Source organism: Parasteatoda tepidariorum, chromosome 8 (assembly GCF_043381705.1).
Source record: "Parasteatoda tepidariorum isolate YZ-2023 chromosome 8, CAS_Ptep_4.0, whole genome shotgun sequence".
Lineage (NCBI taxonomy): Eukaryota > Metazoa > Arthropoda > Arachnida > Araneae > Theridiidae > Parasteatoda > Parasteatoda tepidariorum.
In genome coordinates this window covers 27,619,167-27,638,283 of record NC_092211.1, presented here as the reverse complement: position 1 = coordinate 27,638,283, position 19,117 = coordinate 27,619,167, and the positions used below count along the sequence as shown (strand labels likewise).

At 29.3% G+C, this 19,117-nt stretch overlaps 1 protein-coding gene and 2 non-coding genes across 5 annotated transcripts in view; all 3 read left to right on the top strand.

Annotated features, from left to right (window-relative positions):
- LOC107449062 (peroxidase) overlaps positions 1–18,176 on the top strand; it is a 76,080-nt gene extending 57,904 nt beyond the window's left edge. For all 3 annotated transcript variants that reach the window (XM_071184529.1, XM_016064481.4, XM_016064480.4), the window contains exons 6-14: positions 1,494–1,649; positions 2,599–2,700; positions 3,363–3,476; positions 6,078–6,213; positions 7,851–8,231; positions 10,130–10,312; positions 10,977–11,146; positions 12,647–12,749; positions 17,955–18,176. In XM_071184529.1, coding sequence (XP_071040630.1) covers positions 1,494–1,649; positions 2,599–2,700; positions 3,363–3,476; positions 6,078–6,213; positions 7,851–8,231; positions 10,130–10,312; positions 10,977–11,146; positions 12,647–12,749; positions 17,955–18,036 — 1,427 coding nt within the window. In that variant the 3' untranslated portion in view covers positions 18,037–18,176. The remainder of the gene's footprint in view (positions 1–1,493; positions 1,650–2,598; positions 2,701–3,362; positions 3,477–6,077; positions 6,214–7,850; positions 8,232–10,129; positions 10,313–10,976; positions 11,147–12,646; positions 12,750–17,954) is intronic.
- TRNAC-GCA (transfer RNA cysteine (anticodon GCA)) lies at positions 16,268–16,339 on the top strand. The gene has a single exon. It is a non-coding gene; the product is annotated as a tRNA-Cys (tRNA).
- On the top strand, positions 16,642–16,713 carry TRNAC-GCA (transfer RNA cysteine (anticodon GCA)). The gene has a single exon. It is a non-coding gene; the product is annotated as a tRNA-Cys (tRNA).
- Positions 18,177–19,117: the final 941 nt, after the last annotated feature.

The window sequence follows — 19,117 nt, the reverse complement described above, 5'->3', positions numbered from 1 at the left end:
TTACGAGATGCAAATTTTAACTTCGTATTTTGTTACCGTTACAGGGATCTTAGATTCGAGTTGAAAATATTAATTTTATATTTCGATAGAACGGCTAGAATCTGCGACTAGAGATGCAAATTTTTACTTCATATTTTGATACCGCTTCAGGGATCCGAGATTAGAGTTGCAAATTGTAACTTTGCATTTTGATACCACTGCAGGGGTCTGAGATTAGAGATGCAAATTTTAGCTTCATATTTTGATACCACTTCAGGGATCCGAAATTAAAGATGCAAATTTTAACTTTATATTTCAATACCACTCCAGGGGTCTGAGTTGTTTTGATAAAATAAAGAAGTTAAAGCATACACAATGAAGCGCTAAACATCGAAATGGTAAGTGAGAATTAAATTAACCGAAACTAACAGCGAATAATGCTCTGCAAGGTAAGAATGAAATAATAACAATAATCCATTAACAACCTTCAAGGAAATTAATAACAAATATTTTCTAACAAATAAAAACAAACTGAAGTTAGTTTTATAACAATAATACTCCGCATTCTAATTTTTAACGAAAAATAACGCTGCACTAAAAAGTTTTGTTTCATTTTGTTTTAGTATCTAACTTGCTATCAAAATGCTAATTAATTTGTACCTATACCTATAACATATAATACCTATAACAAAGATGTATATACACTAATCATAACCGACTCTAATAATTTAATCTCTTAACAATTAAAACCTTAATACTTCAATTTTAAACCAACAGCATGCTTTAACATGATAATCATTTGTTATTTTGACTATTTTATGTTTGCAAAATTATATTTATGTTCTTTAAAACTGTGAAAAAAATGTATGTAATTCACTGTTAAAAATGTGTACTTTTTATATTAAAGTTGAATGTTTTTTAAACGAGAATAGGAGAATATTGATTTTAATTAAATAAATAATGTTTCTATTTTTAATGAAATAATTAGTCTATTTTTTAAAAATAATCTATCTATAAATTAATTTTTCACATAAATAACAATGTGTTAAATTTATCCTTTCGGGTTATCTACTTTTAAATTGGTATTGTGAGAAATATATAACAGTTTCTATTCTATAATGAATTGTGCCGCAGGATATTAATTTTACTTTTAGTTAAATTAAATGTACTTTGGAAATTTAATAATTACTTTTGTTAGTTACTAATTTTTTTAATTACTGTATAGTCAATTGCTCGTAATAGGAATTTCTAATTTTTACTGAAAAGTTTTCTAAAATAGTCCAAATTTCTCAGAAAGACTAATTTTTGCAAAATTTTTTTTACATAGTAACACAAATATTTCCTAGTTTTATAAATAACTTCAGTTGTATCTGTTGCTTTTTTGTTAAGAATATTAATGTTGAAGAAACATGCATATTATTCGTTAAAGAAAAATTAAAGTATATGGAATAATGTACTTACTGTTTGATAATGTACTAATTCAACTTTTGGGGGGACTTTTTAATTATTTTTAGGAGGGCCTCAGATGATTAACTGTTGTCCACATTCCAACGACACGCATCCTCAATGTTTTCCTGTGCTTCTACCTCAAGATGATCCCTTCTATTCTAAATATGGACAGGATTGTCTAAATTTTGTTCGATCTGCGCCATGTCCTTTATGTACTTTAGGTAAAATTTTGCCTTGTATTATATTCTAATTTAGTAGCAAAACTTTATGACCGATTTTAAGTTATACAAGTTTTATTGAATAAAAACTATAAATGTTTTGCTTTATAATTCATGTATACTAAAAATAGTGATATTGATAATAAAAAGACGAAGGAAAAAATATTTAAGCTATTAAAAAAAAAGTTTTAATTTTTAATTTCAAAACAATGAAAAACTTTTATTAAGAACATTATAAATTATTTTTATCGTTAGCAATAAACCATATTTTTAAAAGCTTTCTAAGCATTTTTAATGCAACAATTATATATATTTTTTGAAGTAACTGACAGGAATATCCTTGTCTCAACTTGTTTTCTCTTTTACTTCTTTTAGGACAAATTATCGATATTTTGTAATCTGTAGACGTTTAAAAAAAATTTTTTCAAACTAATTGCGTTCAATGGTGTACCATAAAGGTTTTGAGTCTAATTTATTTTTTGTACCTTTTAATAGAAAACGACAGTTTAAAATCTGTACATGTAAAAAAAACAACAACATATTTTTGGAACTGTTTATGTTTAGTGGTGTACCATACTGAGTTTGAGGTAAATTCATTTTTGATACCTTTTAGGTTATAGGCAAAACAGGAAAAATTGTTTTCCGATTTCTCTTTGCAAAATATTAAAAACACATTTTATATGCTTTAAATTCTTCATTGTTTCAATTTTATTACAGAGTTAACATTAAAACATTCCATGTTTTCTTTTCCTTCGTTACGCCGGCAGCAGTCATGATTAATTATTGTGAATTTTCAATATTTTGAATATGTAATTTACTTTAGTTGTACATGGCTTAATATTATAATGCTGTGTTTTTTTCCTTTTTAACTTAATTGTATATGTTGATTTCCTTTGATATATATTTGTTATAGCTTATGTGTTTAATCTTAATTTTGAATGTTTTAATTTAGGGCCTCGTCAACAAATGGATCAAGTAACTGCTTTCGTAGATTTATCTTTAATTTATGGCACACAAGAGAACGAAACTGAAGGATTAAGAACTTTCAGAGGCGGTAAGGGCCAATTTACTTTATCTACGAGTTTTCATTTTTTGGAATTTAAAATTTTCAAATAATAGCTTCGCTTCGTTTTCACATTTTACGATAAGTAAATAGATAAGATATTTTGATTACTTTAATTTTGAGCATGATTTTTAAATGTATAGCAAATACTACAGACTAAAAGAATGCAACTTTTAATATAATACTCTGGTCTACACTTAGAGCTGGTACTTTTTACCATACAATCCATTTTTACCGTAACACGTTGCGTAAAAAATTCAAACATACCGTTATTTTTACAGTAATAATTACCGTAAAATTCACTGAATCACTCCGATTAAATAAATGTTACTGTAAAAATTACGTTATGACATTCTAATATAAAAATGAATTTCGCTGTAAAATGGATTTTATGGATGAAGTTCCCAAAGTGCCGGTACTTTTGCAGCGTACTTTGATCTAGAAATTTTTACAGCATACTAAACAATGCTTCCTCAAATGCTTTTAATTGTATTTATTGCTAATATTTAAAACATTGCATAGTGTTCATAAAATTGCATGTGTTTTTGTTTTGTTTAATTGCCCTTAGAAATAGACTCCAGTTAACCGAAATTTTAATCAATTTTTGATGTAATAATATCATTCATAATATTTTTTTCTCATTTATAATTTAGGTAAATTGATCGTGACTAAAGTTCCACATACTGGCGATCTTCTACCTCAAACGGAAAACCCAAAAGAAGATCAATGCAGTGTTCCTCAAAGAAATTTATTCTGCTTTAGATCTGGTAATACAAAAATTAATAATGCAGTTATAATACGATATAATACTTAGTACTTAGTATTAAATACATAGGTGGAAAAAATTAATAGATGGAAAGCACTTTCGTACATTCATTCGCACATGCAAGATACCCGCACACCGCTCCATGTGTTTGACAATGGCTCCGTGAATGCCCAGAGGCACAGGCAGGAGGTCCTAGAGCCCTATGTGCGTCTTTTGAGGGGCGCTGTTGGCCCTGAGTTCATTTTTATGGATGACAATGCGCGATCCAATAAGGCTCTCATGGTTGATGAGTATCTGGAAAGCGAGGATATTCAACGAATGGATTGGCCAGCCAAATCCCCTGGCCTGAATCCTATTGAACATGCTTGGGATGCTCTTGGGAGAGTTATTGTGATGCGCCAACCTCCCCCCAGAACCATTCTGGAGTTAAAAATTGTTCTGGTGGAAGAATGGGAGGGTCTTCCACAAGTCCTCCTTAACTCTCTTATTAACAGCATGCATACTCGTTGTGCATGCTGTCTGTTTGTCAGGGGTGATCATACACCATACTAGAGGCAACACACACTGTACAAGCCTCACTTTTATTGTCATCTTTCATCCTTAAGTTCAGACTACATTGGATTTATTGGCAATAGGTCTTGCCAGTGAATGGCACTTTCATTTTTGTTTTGCATACTTTATTATCATGGAATAAGCTATATCCATACCAAATTTCATTTATTTATATTCGGTATTTTTTGAGATATTCGGGAAAATGTCTTCCATCTCTTAATTTTGTCCACCAGTGTACATTAAGCGAGAATATTTCATAAAATTTATAATTTTTGTGAAAGCCATCAAATTTTTATATTGAAAAAAGCAAGTATATTTTTTATTTTTCTGTGGGTAACACCGTAAAATCAGACTGTTTCATTTTTTTAAAAAATAAACAAACATGTAAGTGAATTAAGTATCTGTAAAAAAGCGAATAATACATAAACAAACATGTAAGTGAATTAAGTATCAGTAAAAAGCGGATAATACATAAACAAGCATGTAAGTGAATTAAGTGTCAGAAAAAAAGCGAATAATACATAAACAAGCATGTAAGTGAATTAAGTATCAGTAAAAAAGCGAATAATACTTAAGGATGCTCTTCTGCTTTGCTTAGTGTATTCTTACAAAAAAATTATTTTTTTAACTTTAAAAATCAAAAGTGCTGAGATGGAATTCAGTACCAGAGTTTATTCACGACGCATGGCATAAAATTAATAATTTTTAATGCCGTTTATACCTGACTTGTTTACAATGTTTTTTAACTTTAAAAATCAAAGTTGCAGGATTGGAATTCTTTAGCAGAATTTATTCATAACGCATGTCATAAAACTATTAATTCTTAACTCCGTTTATACCTGACTTGTTCACAATGTTTCTTTCATATTTGCTTAGTAAAATTTAATATATTTATACTCACAAAGCTTATTTCTCAAAAAAATAATAATAAACGGGTTATATTTAACTTTGTGTGGATATACTATACTTCTTCTTATTACCTAATGAAAATGTTTGTCAACACTATACACTGTTAGAATTTTCTCGAAAAAAAAAATGGTTAAATAACAATTTATTTAAATGTTGCTTTACCTTATACAAATAAAACAGTCAAATAACTATAAATTAGATGGTATTCAAACTGTTAACTGTGAGAAAAACCATTTAATAATTGCTTTCCTCTGATACGATTAAATAACTAGAATATTATCGCACCAACTAGGCCCACCAAGTGAAGCCACTCTGTTCCTTGCATATGGGTACATATTATAGTCTGGAGAACTAATCTGCAAATCACCGCAATATGTTCTCCATTTCCTTTAACACACGAAATGTGGGCTATTGGGACGCAATTCTCTTATTCACGCGTAGATGATAGCACTATAAAGCTGAACAATTATCTCAAATGGCCAATTAAATTTCTTTTTTCTCTACTGTTTTGAAGTACTGTTTTTACTGTTGTTAATTGTAAATGGTTAAAAACCGTATAGTTTTGTATTCATATTTTTTTTATCGTAAAAGATGTAACCGGTTTCAAAATCATCAAGGTAAATAATGGTCTCTACCGTAAACTTTTAGTTTATTTGGATGGATTGACTGCTGTCGGTTATGTTACCATAATTTTGGAATGAAAATTCCAATCAGAGTTAAAGTTTTAAAAGAATAGTAATCTTAAACTGTTGTAAAAGTAGACAGCGGTAATATATGGATACAATGACAAGTCACAAACACTATCAAGATTTGTAGTGCTTGCCAAAGTTTAAAGATTGCAAAGATTTAAAGAACTACCTTTGAAACTAATTCAATAAGACGTTCATCCCCAACTCCAAAGGTTTTAATAAATATTTTTTTAATCCGTTTTATTAATTTCGTTGAGCGCTTAAAATGTTATATACTCTCTAAAAAAATAAAACTAGAATTAAACATAAATCATGATAGCAATCTTAAAATTTAAGTATTTCACATGTCTTTTAAAGGAATTTTATGATTTTAATATTCGCAAAACTTATTAATCCTTATGCTTTTCAATTCTTGGATCAAAGTTTTCTTCATCTGTATATTTGCATTCTAGGCGATGTTCGTGTTAACCAGCATCCTGCTCTTACATCTCTAACAACCATTTGGGTGCGACAGCATAACAGAATCGCAGAAGGTCTTCAGGTTGTTAATCCTCATTGGGATGACGACACATTGTTTTGGGAGACCAGGTATGTCTCATGCATTACATAACGATAACAATTAATAATGTGCCATGTGTTAGATTTTAATTAATAATGTATCAATGTATGAGGTATCAATTAGCAATTTTATTGATTTTCTGACACTTCTATGTCCATCATGTCGAATGCAGTTTTCTGATTGTTAGCTTTGTCATCTAGCTGCAAAAAATTCATATCCTTGCTGACTATAGGGCGGAATTCAGCTGAATTTTCGCAATTACGATGGCTAACTTAAGCCAATCAGAAGCCTGTATTTTTGTAAACATATCGCATTTTGCAATACGTAAAAATGCAGGCTTTTGATTGGTCAAATTTGTCCATCGAAATTGCGAAACTTTAGCTGAATTCCGCTCTAGAAAGCCATGGATTTACGAAATATTGATTTTTTGTATTCATACGATAGATTAGTGAAGCTAACATAAAATTGACGGATTTTACACTGTGCTGATATTTTGTTCAAAAAAAGTTCATTAAAGAAAGAAACCTAAAATAAACTTTCGATTCGATTTGGGGGCCCCCTCTGATGTGGGGCCCGGGGCAACTGTCCCGTATGCCCCTGCCTTTGTCAGGCTCTGTCACTATAATAAAACGACTAATAAGACGTTATACATGTCAAACATGCAGGCGTATAGAAACGAGTTTTAGTGAACGAGCACTTTTTCTGTTGCTGTGTGTTTTTCTTTTTTCAAACGGTATTTTTGAATATAATGAGATACTGCAATATAATAAGACGCTACAATGCATGCAACAGTACTATATAGACGTCTTTTAGTGATACTAGCACTGCTTCTCTTGAAGTGTGCTTATCTTTCTCCAAATGGTACTTTTGAATGTACTAGATTGTCACCTGATATGTCAAATAGGAATTGCGAGGAGTGCCAATCTTTTCCGTATGCTTATCTCACCCCGACTCATCTTTATCATGTCAAAGATTTGACTTCCATTAAACTAAACTCAGCGGCGCGACAACCTGTAGAGGGCCATGGTCTACTGTACCCATCTCAATTTTCTTGACCTTTGGGCTCTGAGGTGCAAGAACAGATGTTCCGGTTGGGTGACCAGCCCAATTCGGAACCCCCAGTTTTTAGCTCCCAAGCATGCCTGGTACTCATTTTATCGACCCACTGAAGGGATGAAAAGTTGAGTCAACCTTGTCCGGCCCAAGGATCGAACCAGGGATCTGTGTGCACGACAGCGCGAAGCACTACCACTCAGCCACCGGGCGTCTTGACTTCCATTGCCATTGGATAAACTTGCAAGGTTTTTGTGGTCTTTCTCACCATGCAATTGATGAGGAGCGAAATGACTGGAAAACAACTTCTAAAAGACGCGTTTGTTCCTTTGTCAATTATTGTTTCTGAGAGAAATTTAAAATTTCGACAAATAAATAAATAATAAAAGATATAGTACGTTATGGGTAACAAATAAATAGAGTAAATGTAAAATATATTTTTTTGTAATTTTTTGTTTTTGTTTTACGTTATAAAGCAAAGATGACTGCGAAACTATCATCTGTATATAAATTTCATGTAAGAAAATATTTGTAATTATTATTCTCCCCATGAAATACAATGTATGGAATGTATTGTATGGAATGAATGTACATTGTATGAATTGTTTTTTAGGCGTATTTTAGGCGGTCAGATGCAAAAGGTCGTGTTCGGAGAATACTTACCGACAGTTCTGGGATCTCACTACATGGACTTCTACAGTTTGTGGGTATTGGAGAGCGGTTTCACGCAGTATAATTCCAAAATGGAGCCAACAATGATTAACGAATTCTCTACAGCAGCTTACAGATACGGTCATTCTCTAATTGATGGTCTCTTCAGCGAGATTCAGGAACATTCTGGTCACATATCTGGTATTATGTTGAGAAATTACTTCTTCTTCCCCTTCGAACTCTACGATGGACAGTTGGACCCCCTCATGAAAGGTTTAACTCTCCAGCCTTCCCAGAAAATGGATCCATATTTTGTGCCAGATGTCAGAAATTTCTTATACAGGTATTGTAGAATTGTGTATTTTGTTTGTTATGTTGTATTAATTACGTAAAAATGATTAGGGGGTATTGAAAAAAAAATTAAATTCTCGAATTTGGAACATCTATATGTAGAAAAGTTGCTTTCTACAGAATATATTTAAAATACGAAACCTCTGTTAAATCAATTTATAACTACAGCTGCCAATATTACTTCAAATTTCAAACATTTCATGTATTTGGCACGAAACGGATACAAACAGATGGATTAAAAAATAATCATGAAGATTTAAATTCACAAATCGTTGAAAATAAATTGTAAAAGAATGAAACTTAATTAGATGAATGCAATGCAAAAAGTGGTTAAATTTACGGAAAATAACTGTCAGCTGGTGTGCCAGTATAAAACCATTATTTTACAGAAAAATACTGTCATTTAAAAACAAGCGCTTGTTTCTTAAGCATTGTTATTTAAACAAACAAACTCCGTTACAAACATGCTAACCAACAAATTCAGTTATTTAAATAAGAAATTCTATAAAATAATTATGTCAGCAGTGCGGTCGATGTGAGTTTTTTGCAGCATTCGTATGACCAGTCGACGTTGGGATTCGAACCTGGGATACCTCACTGGAAGGAGAACGATCTGTCCTCTGCACTACCACAGCGCGAGTGTCTCAATAAGAAGAATGATCTCTTATTTAAAAATGTTTAAAACCATAGTAACCCATCCGTATAAAAATGTTTGTCAACTTAACTTACCAAAAAATTACATCTAAAAAAATATAATAATCAGGTAGACAATAAAATTTGACATTAAAATCGAATCACAGTTTTATTTATGCGATGTTCAAAACCACAAAAAAATTGCTATCTATCAGTATAGAAAATAATGGTAAAATGATTTGAAAAAAAAATACGGTAGAATTACCTTACGGTAAGCGAGACTGCAAAGCAAAATCTAGAATTTGAACTGACGGATTTAACCCGATTAGGATTAGGATGAAAAACAGAGAATAACCGCGTAGCCAACAAACCAGTTTAAACTGTTAAATATACAGAGAAAGCCCGTAAAAAGAACTGGAATTTTTTTTTTACCGTCCGTGGATAACGGACGGTAAATCTGATTTTTTTTTCTTCCTTCAAATAGTTTTTTTTTCGATGAAAAATATTTTTTCCTTATGTAGAATCTACAGAAAATTTTTACAGTGTCTGAATATGACGTAAGAGGAACTTATGCTTTGAAGTGAGCTTTGTTCTCGTTAACTTGACATTATAATTTCCCTGATAATTTCGATCCAAAAACTTAATTAAACCCGTAAGCTAATATAAAACTAATTTTTTCTCCTAATAACTTATTTAATTGCTAATAAACCATCAACACCTTTTGAAAATCAGGGCAATTTAATTTTATTTATAAGTTTTGCGTAAATTATTTACTTCGCATATTTGATTGTGGATATCAAACAGACAGTAAAAGAATTCTCAAAAAATAACAAATTAAAATTGTGATTTTAATTTTGAACTAATATGACTATTTAAATTATTATACTCTGTAAAAACATTCGGGACGAAATTACGGTATAAAGTATTTGCACTTAGGGTGTAATTTAATTGGAATGATTCAGCGATTTTATTGTAATTATTACTATTAAAATAATTATATATCAGTTTTTTGTTCCATAATATGATTCGATAAAAATGAATTTTATTACCTTAATTTGATCCGAAATTTTTTACATTATTCAATAAACAGTTATTTTTTTGCTTTAATTTTATTCTTATAAAATTAACTAATATAACTTTTTACTAAACTTAAGACCTTTAAATTCAAAATTGTTATAATTAGATTAATTTAATTTAATTTAAAACCATTTAACTGAATGTCGTTATAACATGATGATTATTTTATTGATCTCTCAGGCGGCGAGGAAACTCAACAGGATTAGATTTGGCTGCCTTCAACATACAAAGAGGTCGGGATCATGGTGTTCAAGGCTATACTAGCTATATTCAATATTGTTTTGGAGTTGAAGTCAAGAAGTTCGAAGACCTCGATAGGTTTATGACACCCGAAAGAAGGAAGAAGTTACAAGATATCTATCAGTAAGCAAACATGCATTTTTAGTGCATTTCTTAAAAATAATTTCTATATCAAATGAATTATTATAAGATTGATGGGTTGAAATTTCCCAAAACATTGAACCATGGCTCCGTTAGTTAAAGAAAAATTGAATTTCATGAAACAATACTTTAAAGAATTTCTATAATATTAGATTTCATGAAAACAATATTACTTTTATGAATTTGTGAAATATTGGATTTTATAAAAATAATACTCCTATGAATTTGTATAATCTTGGATCTCATGCGAACAATAATACTTTTATGAATTTGTAAAATATTGGATTTCATAAAAATAATACTCCTATGAATTTGTCTAATATTGGCTTTCATGAAAACAATAATATTCTAATGAATTTGTATTATGAAGTAAAAATAATTATATAAATTTTAAACACGGACTTGAAATGGCATAAGAAGGTTTCTATTTGTACACGGAGAAAGAAATTCCGGTTAAGTTACAATATCGTATGATAATGACGTTTCTGGTAATATATTGTATTCATATATTGTAACTATATTTGAGCATTTCTATCAAATTTATCCCACATTTTACAGATAATATCTTTTGAATTTTTTGAATTTTTAAATAAAAATTTGCGATTTTTCCAATGTAAAACTTATGCTAATTTTGTTTTTAATTTAGTTCGGTTCATGATATTGATCTATATACTGGAGGTACATCAGAAAGCCATGTTCCAGAAGGTGTTGTAGGCCCAACATTTGCATGCATTATTGGTATCCAATTTTATCATCTTAAATTCGGGGACAGGTACTACTTCGAACATCATGGTGAAACAGGATCTTTTTCATTGGGTAAAAGGATAATTTGTATTAGTTTATGCATTATTTGTTTCTATTGCAAAGATTTTTTTCGATTTTTTTTCAATTAGTTTAGAAAAAATTACATATGTTTTGACCTGTCTAATTCTGAGAAATTTTGCACCAAGTGTAAGATAATACCCAAAAATTAATTTGTAATTTTATTTCAAACTTTTTAATATTTCTAAATTTGAAAAATTATAAAATAAATTTGTTATTTTTGGTAATTTTTCTTAAAAAAATGATATTATATGTAAAAAAATGTTTATCCCTTTTATATATATATATATATATATATATAAATCAAAAAAAAAAAAACAACAAATTTACAAAAAACTATAATCCAACTGTCAGCATATACATTTTCACCAATATATAAATATATATATTGGTCAAAATATATTTTTTCTATAAAGTTATAAAATTAAGCAAAAAATTATGTTTGTTTTAAATAAAAAATAATTCTGTTGATTTCTCAATTCCTTTAAGCTAGAATGGCTTTGAAAAAAACATATTTTATTGCCCATAAAAATTGTTTCACGTCTTTAATATGATTTTTATGACTTAAATCATACGCGCAAAACGCCATAGTGTCTTTCTTTCTGCAAATTTTAGCTCGAAACGAAACTAATTTGTCAAAGTTTTCCACACAAGTAATTGTATTTAAATAATTTCTGCATCTATGATAAACTCCAGTAAAAAATTCTAAATCCCCAGTTAAGATTTAAGTAAGATATGGGAAGTAGAAAAAAATTGTACATTGATGCTTTTTCGATGAAATTAAAACCATCTAGACTCCTTAAACTCGAATTTTTAAAGAGTTCAGCCTATGTGGCTATAAGAATTAAAAACATTGTGAAAAATAATAATTGAAACTTAAATGCTGCTGTTTAATTTCAGCAAACTTCTCTTTTTCTTTTCGTCAATCTTCATTAAAGTAAGGTATTATGCGCTAAAAGGATGCGTACCATAGAACAAATTAAATGCATTGGTACTGCTGAGTGAAAATTCTGAATCACATTACGGTGAAAGGTACAGACACTCAGGAAGACGGTACCTTTTACAATAAAATTCATTTTTAACGGAACATGCAAGAGAGATTTCCAAAAATATTTGATTTCATTATTTAACCTGATAGTAGTCTTATATTTTTTGAAAGATAACATAAAAAATAGTTTTAAACTATATGCACTACTTTTTTGCAAACCGACTCATTTCAAATTGTAAATTATTTTATGGTTAGAATATATCATAATACGAACTGGAAAATAGGCTAAATCCTGGATAAATTATGAAATTATCATTAAAATTTAAAATCATAATGAAATTTCAGTTCGAGTGGTGCAAATTGAGTTAAAAATATGCTTTTAGCAGACAAATCTTTAACCAATTATGCGAATATGAATGGAATTGCAATAATTGTACTACGAAGATTTAACATTTCATTGTAATAAAAATCATTATGAAATACTTATATATGTTTTTTGCTTACAGAACAACTGGAATCTATTAAGAAATCACCATTAGCCAAAATTGTTTGTGAAAATACGCATCTTCACGAAATTCAACAATACGCGTTTAGGTTCCCATCTACAGCGTAAGTATCACAAATTAATATTTTCAAGTCTGTTTAACAGCACAGTTTAAGCTATTTGAAAAAGTCAACGATGTCCAAAATATAAACCATTTTTAAAGCTATGTTTAAATATTTCGCGTACGCATATAATGTAATGTAACCCTAATGCAGCGTATAAGCTTATTTACAGCATTTACAGCAATCGAGCATTTCAATAAGATGGAAATAATTCTAAATTAGATTAACAGTTTTCAAAAATATAAAAAAAGGAAAATTTTAGCAGCACGTCTATGTGCTGGGCATAAACTTTTTTTCCCCAGAGTTCTTGATTATAGAACAAAATTTTCCCCACAGATGGTGCTGCTGGTATTAAACTTGTAAATTAATGAATGATAGTAAAATTCCTTTCACAATATTTAAAAGTCTTTTAAAAATATGGAAATAAAACTACAATATTTTCATTATGTCTTATCTGTCTTCTGGTGTATTCTCATTGCAGGCGATTCGCATATGCGGTCGCACATCTATGCGATTAGTATATACGCGAACAGTTTATTTTATATGTATTTCCTAAACACACCTGTCTAGGGCAATCACATGCAGTGTGGTTGGTCTTTTGTCACATAAGTAACCACTGGACAAAATTAGCTTTTCTAGATCAGTAGAAAAGATTTGCAGTGCCAGTGACATCTGTCGAAACCTTTTTGAATTAAAACCGGAGCTCTAGAAAGTAAAATTTAGATCTGGTGCATAAATTTTGCAATTTGTTTTGCTTGATTTTTCTTTTAACTTTAACAGTTTTTCGTTATAAATTTCTGTAATAACCTTTCATTTAGGACAATCTGTACTTTCCCTAAAAAACTTTTTCAAAAATTCTGTAAGGTATCATAAATATGGTAATTTTTGATAAATCATTAATCAATTTTTCAAACGCGTAGATTATAAACGTCAATAGATAAATAAAAACCAGATATTCAACGGTATTAGATAAATAAAAACCAGACATTTTTCAGTCAACATTCTGTTCATATTTATGTGTCATTAAAAATACCGTAACATCCTTTTTAAAACACGCGAAAACGAACATTCTGATCTCTTTCACCATTTTGTTATCTTTTTATCGAATTATTCAGTTCCGAGTGACTTATTTCATGTTTTCATTCAAGAAAAGCTTACATTTCCGTTTATTTAAATTAATTTTTGCAATTTTGAAAGAAAGAAATATCAATGAAAAATTTATTGTAAGAAATAAAAATCAAGTTCATGTGATATTGATTCGCATCATTAGATATGGGTTTTTTAGTTTTGTTTGCACTTATGTGTCAACATATTAGTAATATATAAAACGGCATGCATCACAATTTTATCAGATTTCCGTATAGCAATCACCAATTACATATTAATATCGAGATTAAACGATTGAGAGTTCATTAATGCGTGACAATATGTGACTGACATATTGTCTCTACATAGAATAAGAAACCGCAATGTTTCAAAATTTGTAAAAAATCAATAAAGAGGAAATGCATTGTGAATATTAAATAGCTATGGGGAGACATGCCTCTCTGGAAATGAAATGGAATACAATTATGTATGAAGGTCACGGTTAGGGGTACAGGACTATAATTTCCGCTACAATGTAAGAATTAAGAAGCATTCCCACCGAATTCCGTACCTCCGATAGAATAAGCCGTACCTGATAAGTTTCTCAAGGTAAAATATATTTAACCAATCAGGTTTTCATATTTCTGGTTGACGGTGATCGGAGGTGTGTGTAACCGCACACGGTGAGAATACTTATAGTTTTGATATTTTTAAATAACACAAACTTTTACATAATTGCCACGTGATTCTCCCAGTATAAGAAACTTAAAAAATAAAATTGGAATGGTATTTTTTTTTTTGCATGAATAATGGCGACACTAGGTGGAGATGAAGAAAAGAGTGTTTTATAAATTTTCGAGGTGTAGCATTTCAACTCTACTGAACATGGTTTATCCACTACGAGAAAGCAGAAAATGCACAGTGATTTATTTGTATGCTATATTTTAATATCGCCCTATTCCCGTCAAATACAACATTCCCAGTTCCATTTTATGTTCTTTACTGAGCGGATTAAAAAAATAGTGTTGTTTTAAACTCAACTCTACTACTGAAATATACATAAACTGCACCATTTAAATATTATGATCGCTTGATTTAAAACTTCCCCAGGAAAAGTTGAAGTTTTTTAAAGTTTCAAAAAGTATCGTCATTAGATATTATGTAAATAACCATACATTGTACTAAATATGTTTTCAAACCATCTTTGCATAAGAAATTTTTTTTATCAGAATGTTTTTAAATTAAATGCAAAATTCTCGATAGCAACGCTCGAATACCCCACGAACCACTCACAGAAAAAAAATCCTCCCCCCCCCCCTCAGTTTCTTGTTTACACGATTATATCCGCAAAAGTAGTGCTTTCTAATATTGTATCAATATAGCCAACACAAAATATATCAATACAATAGTGTGAGGAGCAATCCAAAAAAAATTTTTTTTACAAAAAATTTTCAACAAATGAAATAGAACACATTAAGTAAAAATATCACGTAAGAACAGGAAATAAAATATAAAGAAAAAACAGAATAAAGCATGAAACGAAATCTAGAAAGCGAGTGGCGAATTTAAATGAACTTACATAAACGGGAAATTTTTCAAGAATGATTTGAAATATTTTCGTAACAAGTTTGCCAGATTGAAAATATGAAACCAAAAGCGCAAATTGAGGTAAAAGCGCAAATATAGCGGTTTTGTATTAAAGTGCATTCTTACTGCAGTACAGATGTGCGTTTGATTTGTTAGTTACCAAGGATGGGCCCGAAAATGGATGTGCGGAAGGTAATATTATACTGGGTAATTTAAAGAAGTTGACAATTAATAATTTTAGAAAATTAACACTTATTTAAGAAAAAAAAATAGAAAAGAGAAAGAAACATGAATTGCCTGTTTTTCACATAATTTTAACCACGGATTTGCACATGGTAAAAACTATATAAATTAGCAAAGAAATTTTTTAGTAAATTTATTTACAATATACAATTAACTCAGTGATTTTATATAGAATTTAATTACTTTAGTATATATATATATATATNNATATATATATATTAGTTGACGTATTTTATAAATATAACAACGTAGCGAAATGAAAGAGATTTTAAATGCAATAAAAAAAATTAAAAAAAACTCAGCCATGTGTCCGGTCTGGTAGCATTTAAAAGGGGAAGGAAGTGAATGTTGGAAACCGATATTTTGAAAAATTACCTTTCACAAATCTTTTTCAACTGAATTAGTTTCATTATATATTTGTTCTAAACTTTATCGGGAATTTGGACTAAGGTTAAAAGAATAAAAATAAATAAAATACTGCTAGGAATAAAAGATAAATAAAATAAGAATTAGCCCAGTTATCTCCACGTCATTGCGTCATGGTTACGAGTGATAGATACAGGTTTTATCTAAAACGGAACTTTAAGTATTTTCTCGGAGAATATGGGGGTATAGCTCAGTGGTAGAGCATTCGACTGCAGATCGAGAGGTCCCCGGTTCAAACCCGGGTGCCCCCTGTATTTTTATTACCCTTCTTAACTGAAGATTAATACACAGAAAATTGTATGAAGGTTTAAGATACTAATTAAAGTACCAATTAAACAAACATAAAAATTCTAATTTGATTTTTTAAATGTAATTTAATATAAAATTCGATTAAACGAAAAATTAGGAAATAAAATTATTTCAAAATTTTATTTTGTTCAAAACAAAATTTGAGTTTACTGATTTCTTTATCTATAAGCAAAATTTTCATTAGCAAATAGTCGATGTAAACAAGACAGAAAAACTCAATTTAAAAATTTGAGTGAGTTGATGTGGGGGTATAGCTCAGTGGTAGAGCATTCGACTGCAGATCGAGAGGTCCCCGGTTCAAACCCGGGTGCCCCCTGCTAATTCCTTTTTCCATTAACTAAACATTTCCGCACAGAATATTTCACGAACGCCTAAGAAACTATTTAATGAGCCACAATGAAACAAAAATAAAAATTTTGCTTTCATTTTTAAATGATACAATTGAATAAAAAAGAGCATAATTGATTTTATAATTTTATTTTATTTACAACATACAGATGCAATTGAAAAAATACAAAATGCATTTCTGCTTAGACATCGAGAAAAGTTCATATTAACAGATCCATTTCTGAACCTTTATTTGTGCTTTTCACGTTGTTTTGTTTTATTCATTCTTAGCAAAGAATACTCTTACTGCATTTTCAATTAAAATCAAAAATGTTTCAAGAACTCTAATATCTTATAATTTATAATATATGAATTGTTGAATCTAATCAAAATCTGAATTCTAAATATCAGAATTTTTTTTTTTTATCTGACGAATTACTTGCTATATTTTTTCCTGCTTATCCTTATTTTTATGATTTTTTTTAGTGGTCAATAAGGACACTAAATTAAAAATCAAGGAGTTAAAAATATCACTGCTTATATTATGTCAATCTTATTGGCAATCTTAAACTACTCCCCTTAACTTGAAGAAAATTCCGATTTTTCACTCTTTAATTACGATCTTTACGATCTTTAAACTGCTTAAACAACAGTGTAATTACAGTGCAGTTTAAAGATCGTAATTTAAAATTACACTATCTTTAAACTGCACTGTAATTAAAAAATTGTTTTTGTATGTAGTTGAAACAATTTTTGCTCTTGAGGTAAAATAAAATTTTTTATTATGCATGAAGTCACGTTTTTCATTTACTTTTTCCTTGTTTTAGTTTTATTTATTTATTTATTTATTCATTATTCATTTACTAACAACAATTATTTTCATTCCAATCGAATCAATTTATGGCTTCAGTGCAAAAACATTTGGTTCAAAAAACAAGCATATTATACAGTAATATATTCGCACTAATTCTTGTTATTTTGCCAATTTTATGCATTTTTCTCATGATAACTCCAGTTTCGAACTTAAACACTTAGTTAGTTTAATTCAACACCAAAAATGGTAGCAAAAATACAGTGTTGGTGTTCGAAATTCCAAAGTTAAATAACTTTAGTTTAAACTGTATAGCTGTGTGAGAATATTTCAACTGAACAATAAAAAATAGGTAAATGAAAATGCATAAAATAATAGTGTTTTGCTAATTGCAATACTAATTTTCTTTTTCCTTTCAGAAACCCTGTGACACATTGCAGTGAATTGCCAGATATCGATTTGAGCTTATGGGCAGATTACGGCCACAAAAAGAAAAAGTAAACTCCAAAAACAAATATAGCTATAAAATGAAAGAATAACCTCAAAGTAACCGTGCAAATAAGCCATAATTTAAGGATACATACGTGTGCTTGTAAACTAATTATATTCCATCTTACTTTGAAAGAACATCACGAGGCACCTGTATTCAAGATATACTGGCGAAACAGGATGGACTCAAAATATCTAGTCTACTATAACAAATGCTTAGATTACCTGCCAAGTTGTTTGATAGTAAGAATTTACGGATACCACTGTGAGAGAATATTCGCCAAAAATGCTATGAACTATGGTTTGCTTTAGTTAGTTGTTATCGTTCTCATTGTGGTCCGTAATTTGAATGTATCATAAAGAAAAGTTAAAATTTTAACCAAGTATTTTAGGGTAAAGATTTATGAAATTTGTTTTGTAAATGATGTTGCGCCAAGAGAATAGTTCAGTGTTTTTATTTGATGTTGATCCTACCTAAAAGCAGAAATGTTAAAATAATTTTAAAAGGTATTATAATCTAACTTTGGATAGGCATATAATGGGGAAAATATATATACTAACTTAAAATGTTTAATAAATTGAACAAATTAAATAAAAGATGATATTGGGTTTAAAAATAAATATTTGATTGACTAAATTCCACGTAAGGAATTTCAATTTACAATAAAATTGAAGAATTAAAGAATGAAGAAAATGTCCTCTCTCTCTCTCTCTATATATATATATATATATATANTATATATATATATATATATGCGCATACATGTATAAAGTTTCTATTTATTTTTCATGTAAATTTTTATGCTTACTGCTTACTGCTTTTGATTTGGCAATTACTTTCTCTTTTTATGAATTGTTTTGATTCAACATTTTCTATTGATTAAGCAGCATTTATATTTAACGATTAACTTTGACAAATTTCGATAAAGTTATGTTAGAAATAAACTAATAAACTTTTAGTTTACTAATATCAATGTTGTGACGTAAAATTTGGAAGAATAATTTATTTCGTTGCTGCTATTGCAATCATTTGCATACCATTTATAATTATGAATACTTAAAACACAGTACATCAAGCTTTTTTATGAACCAT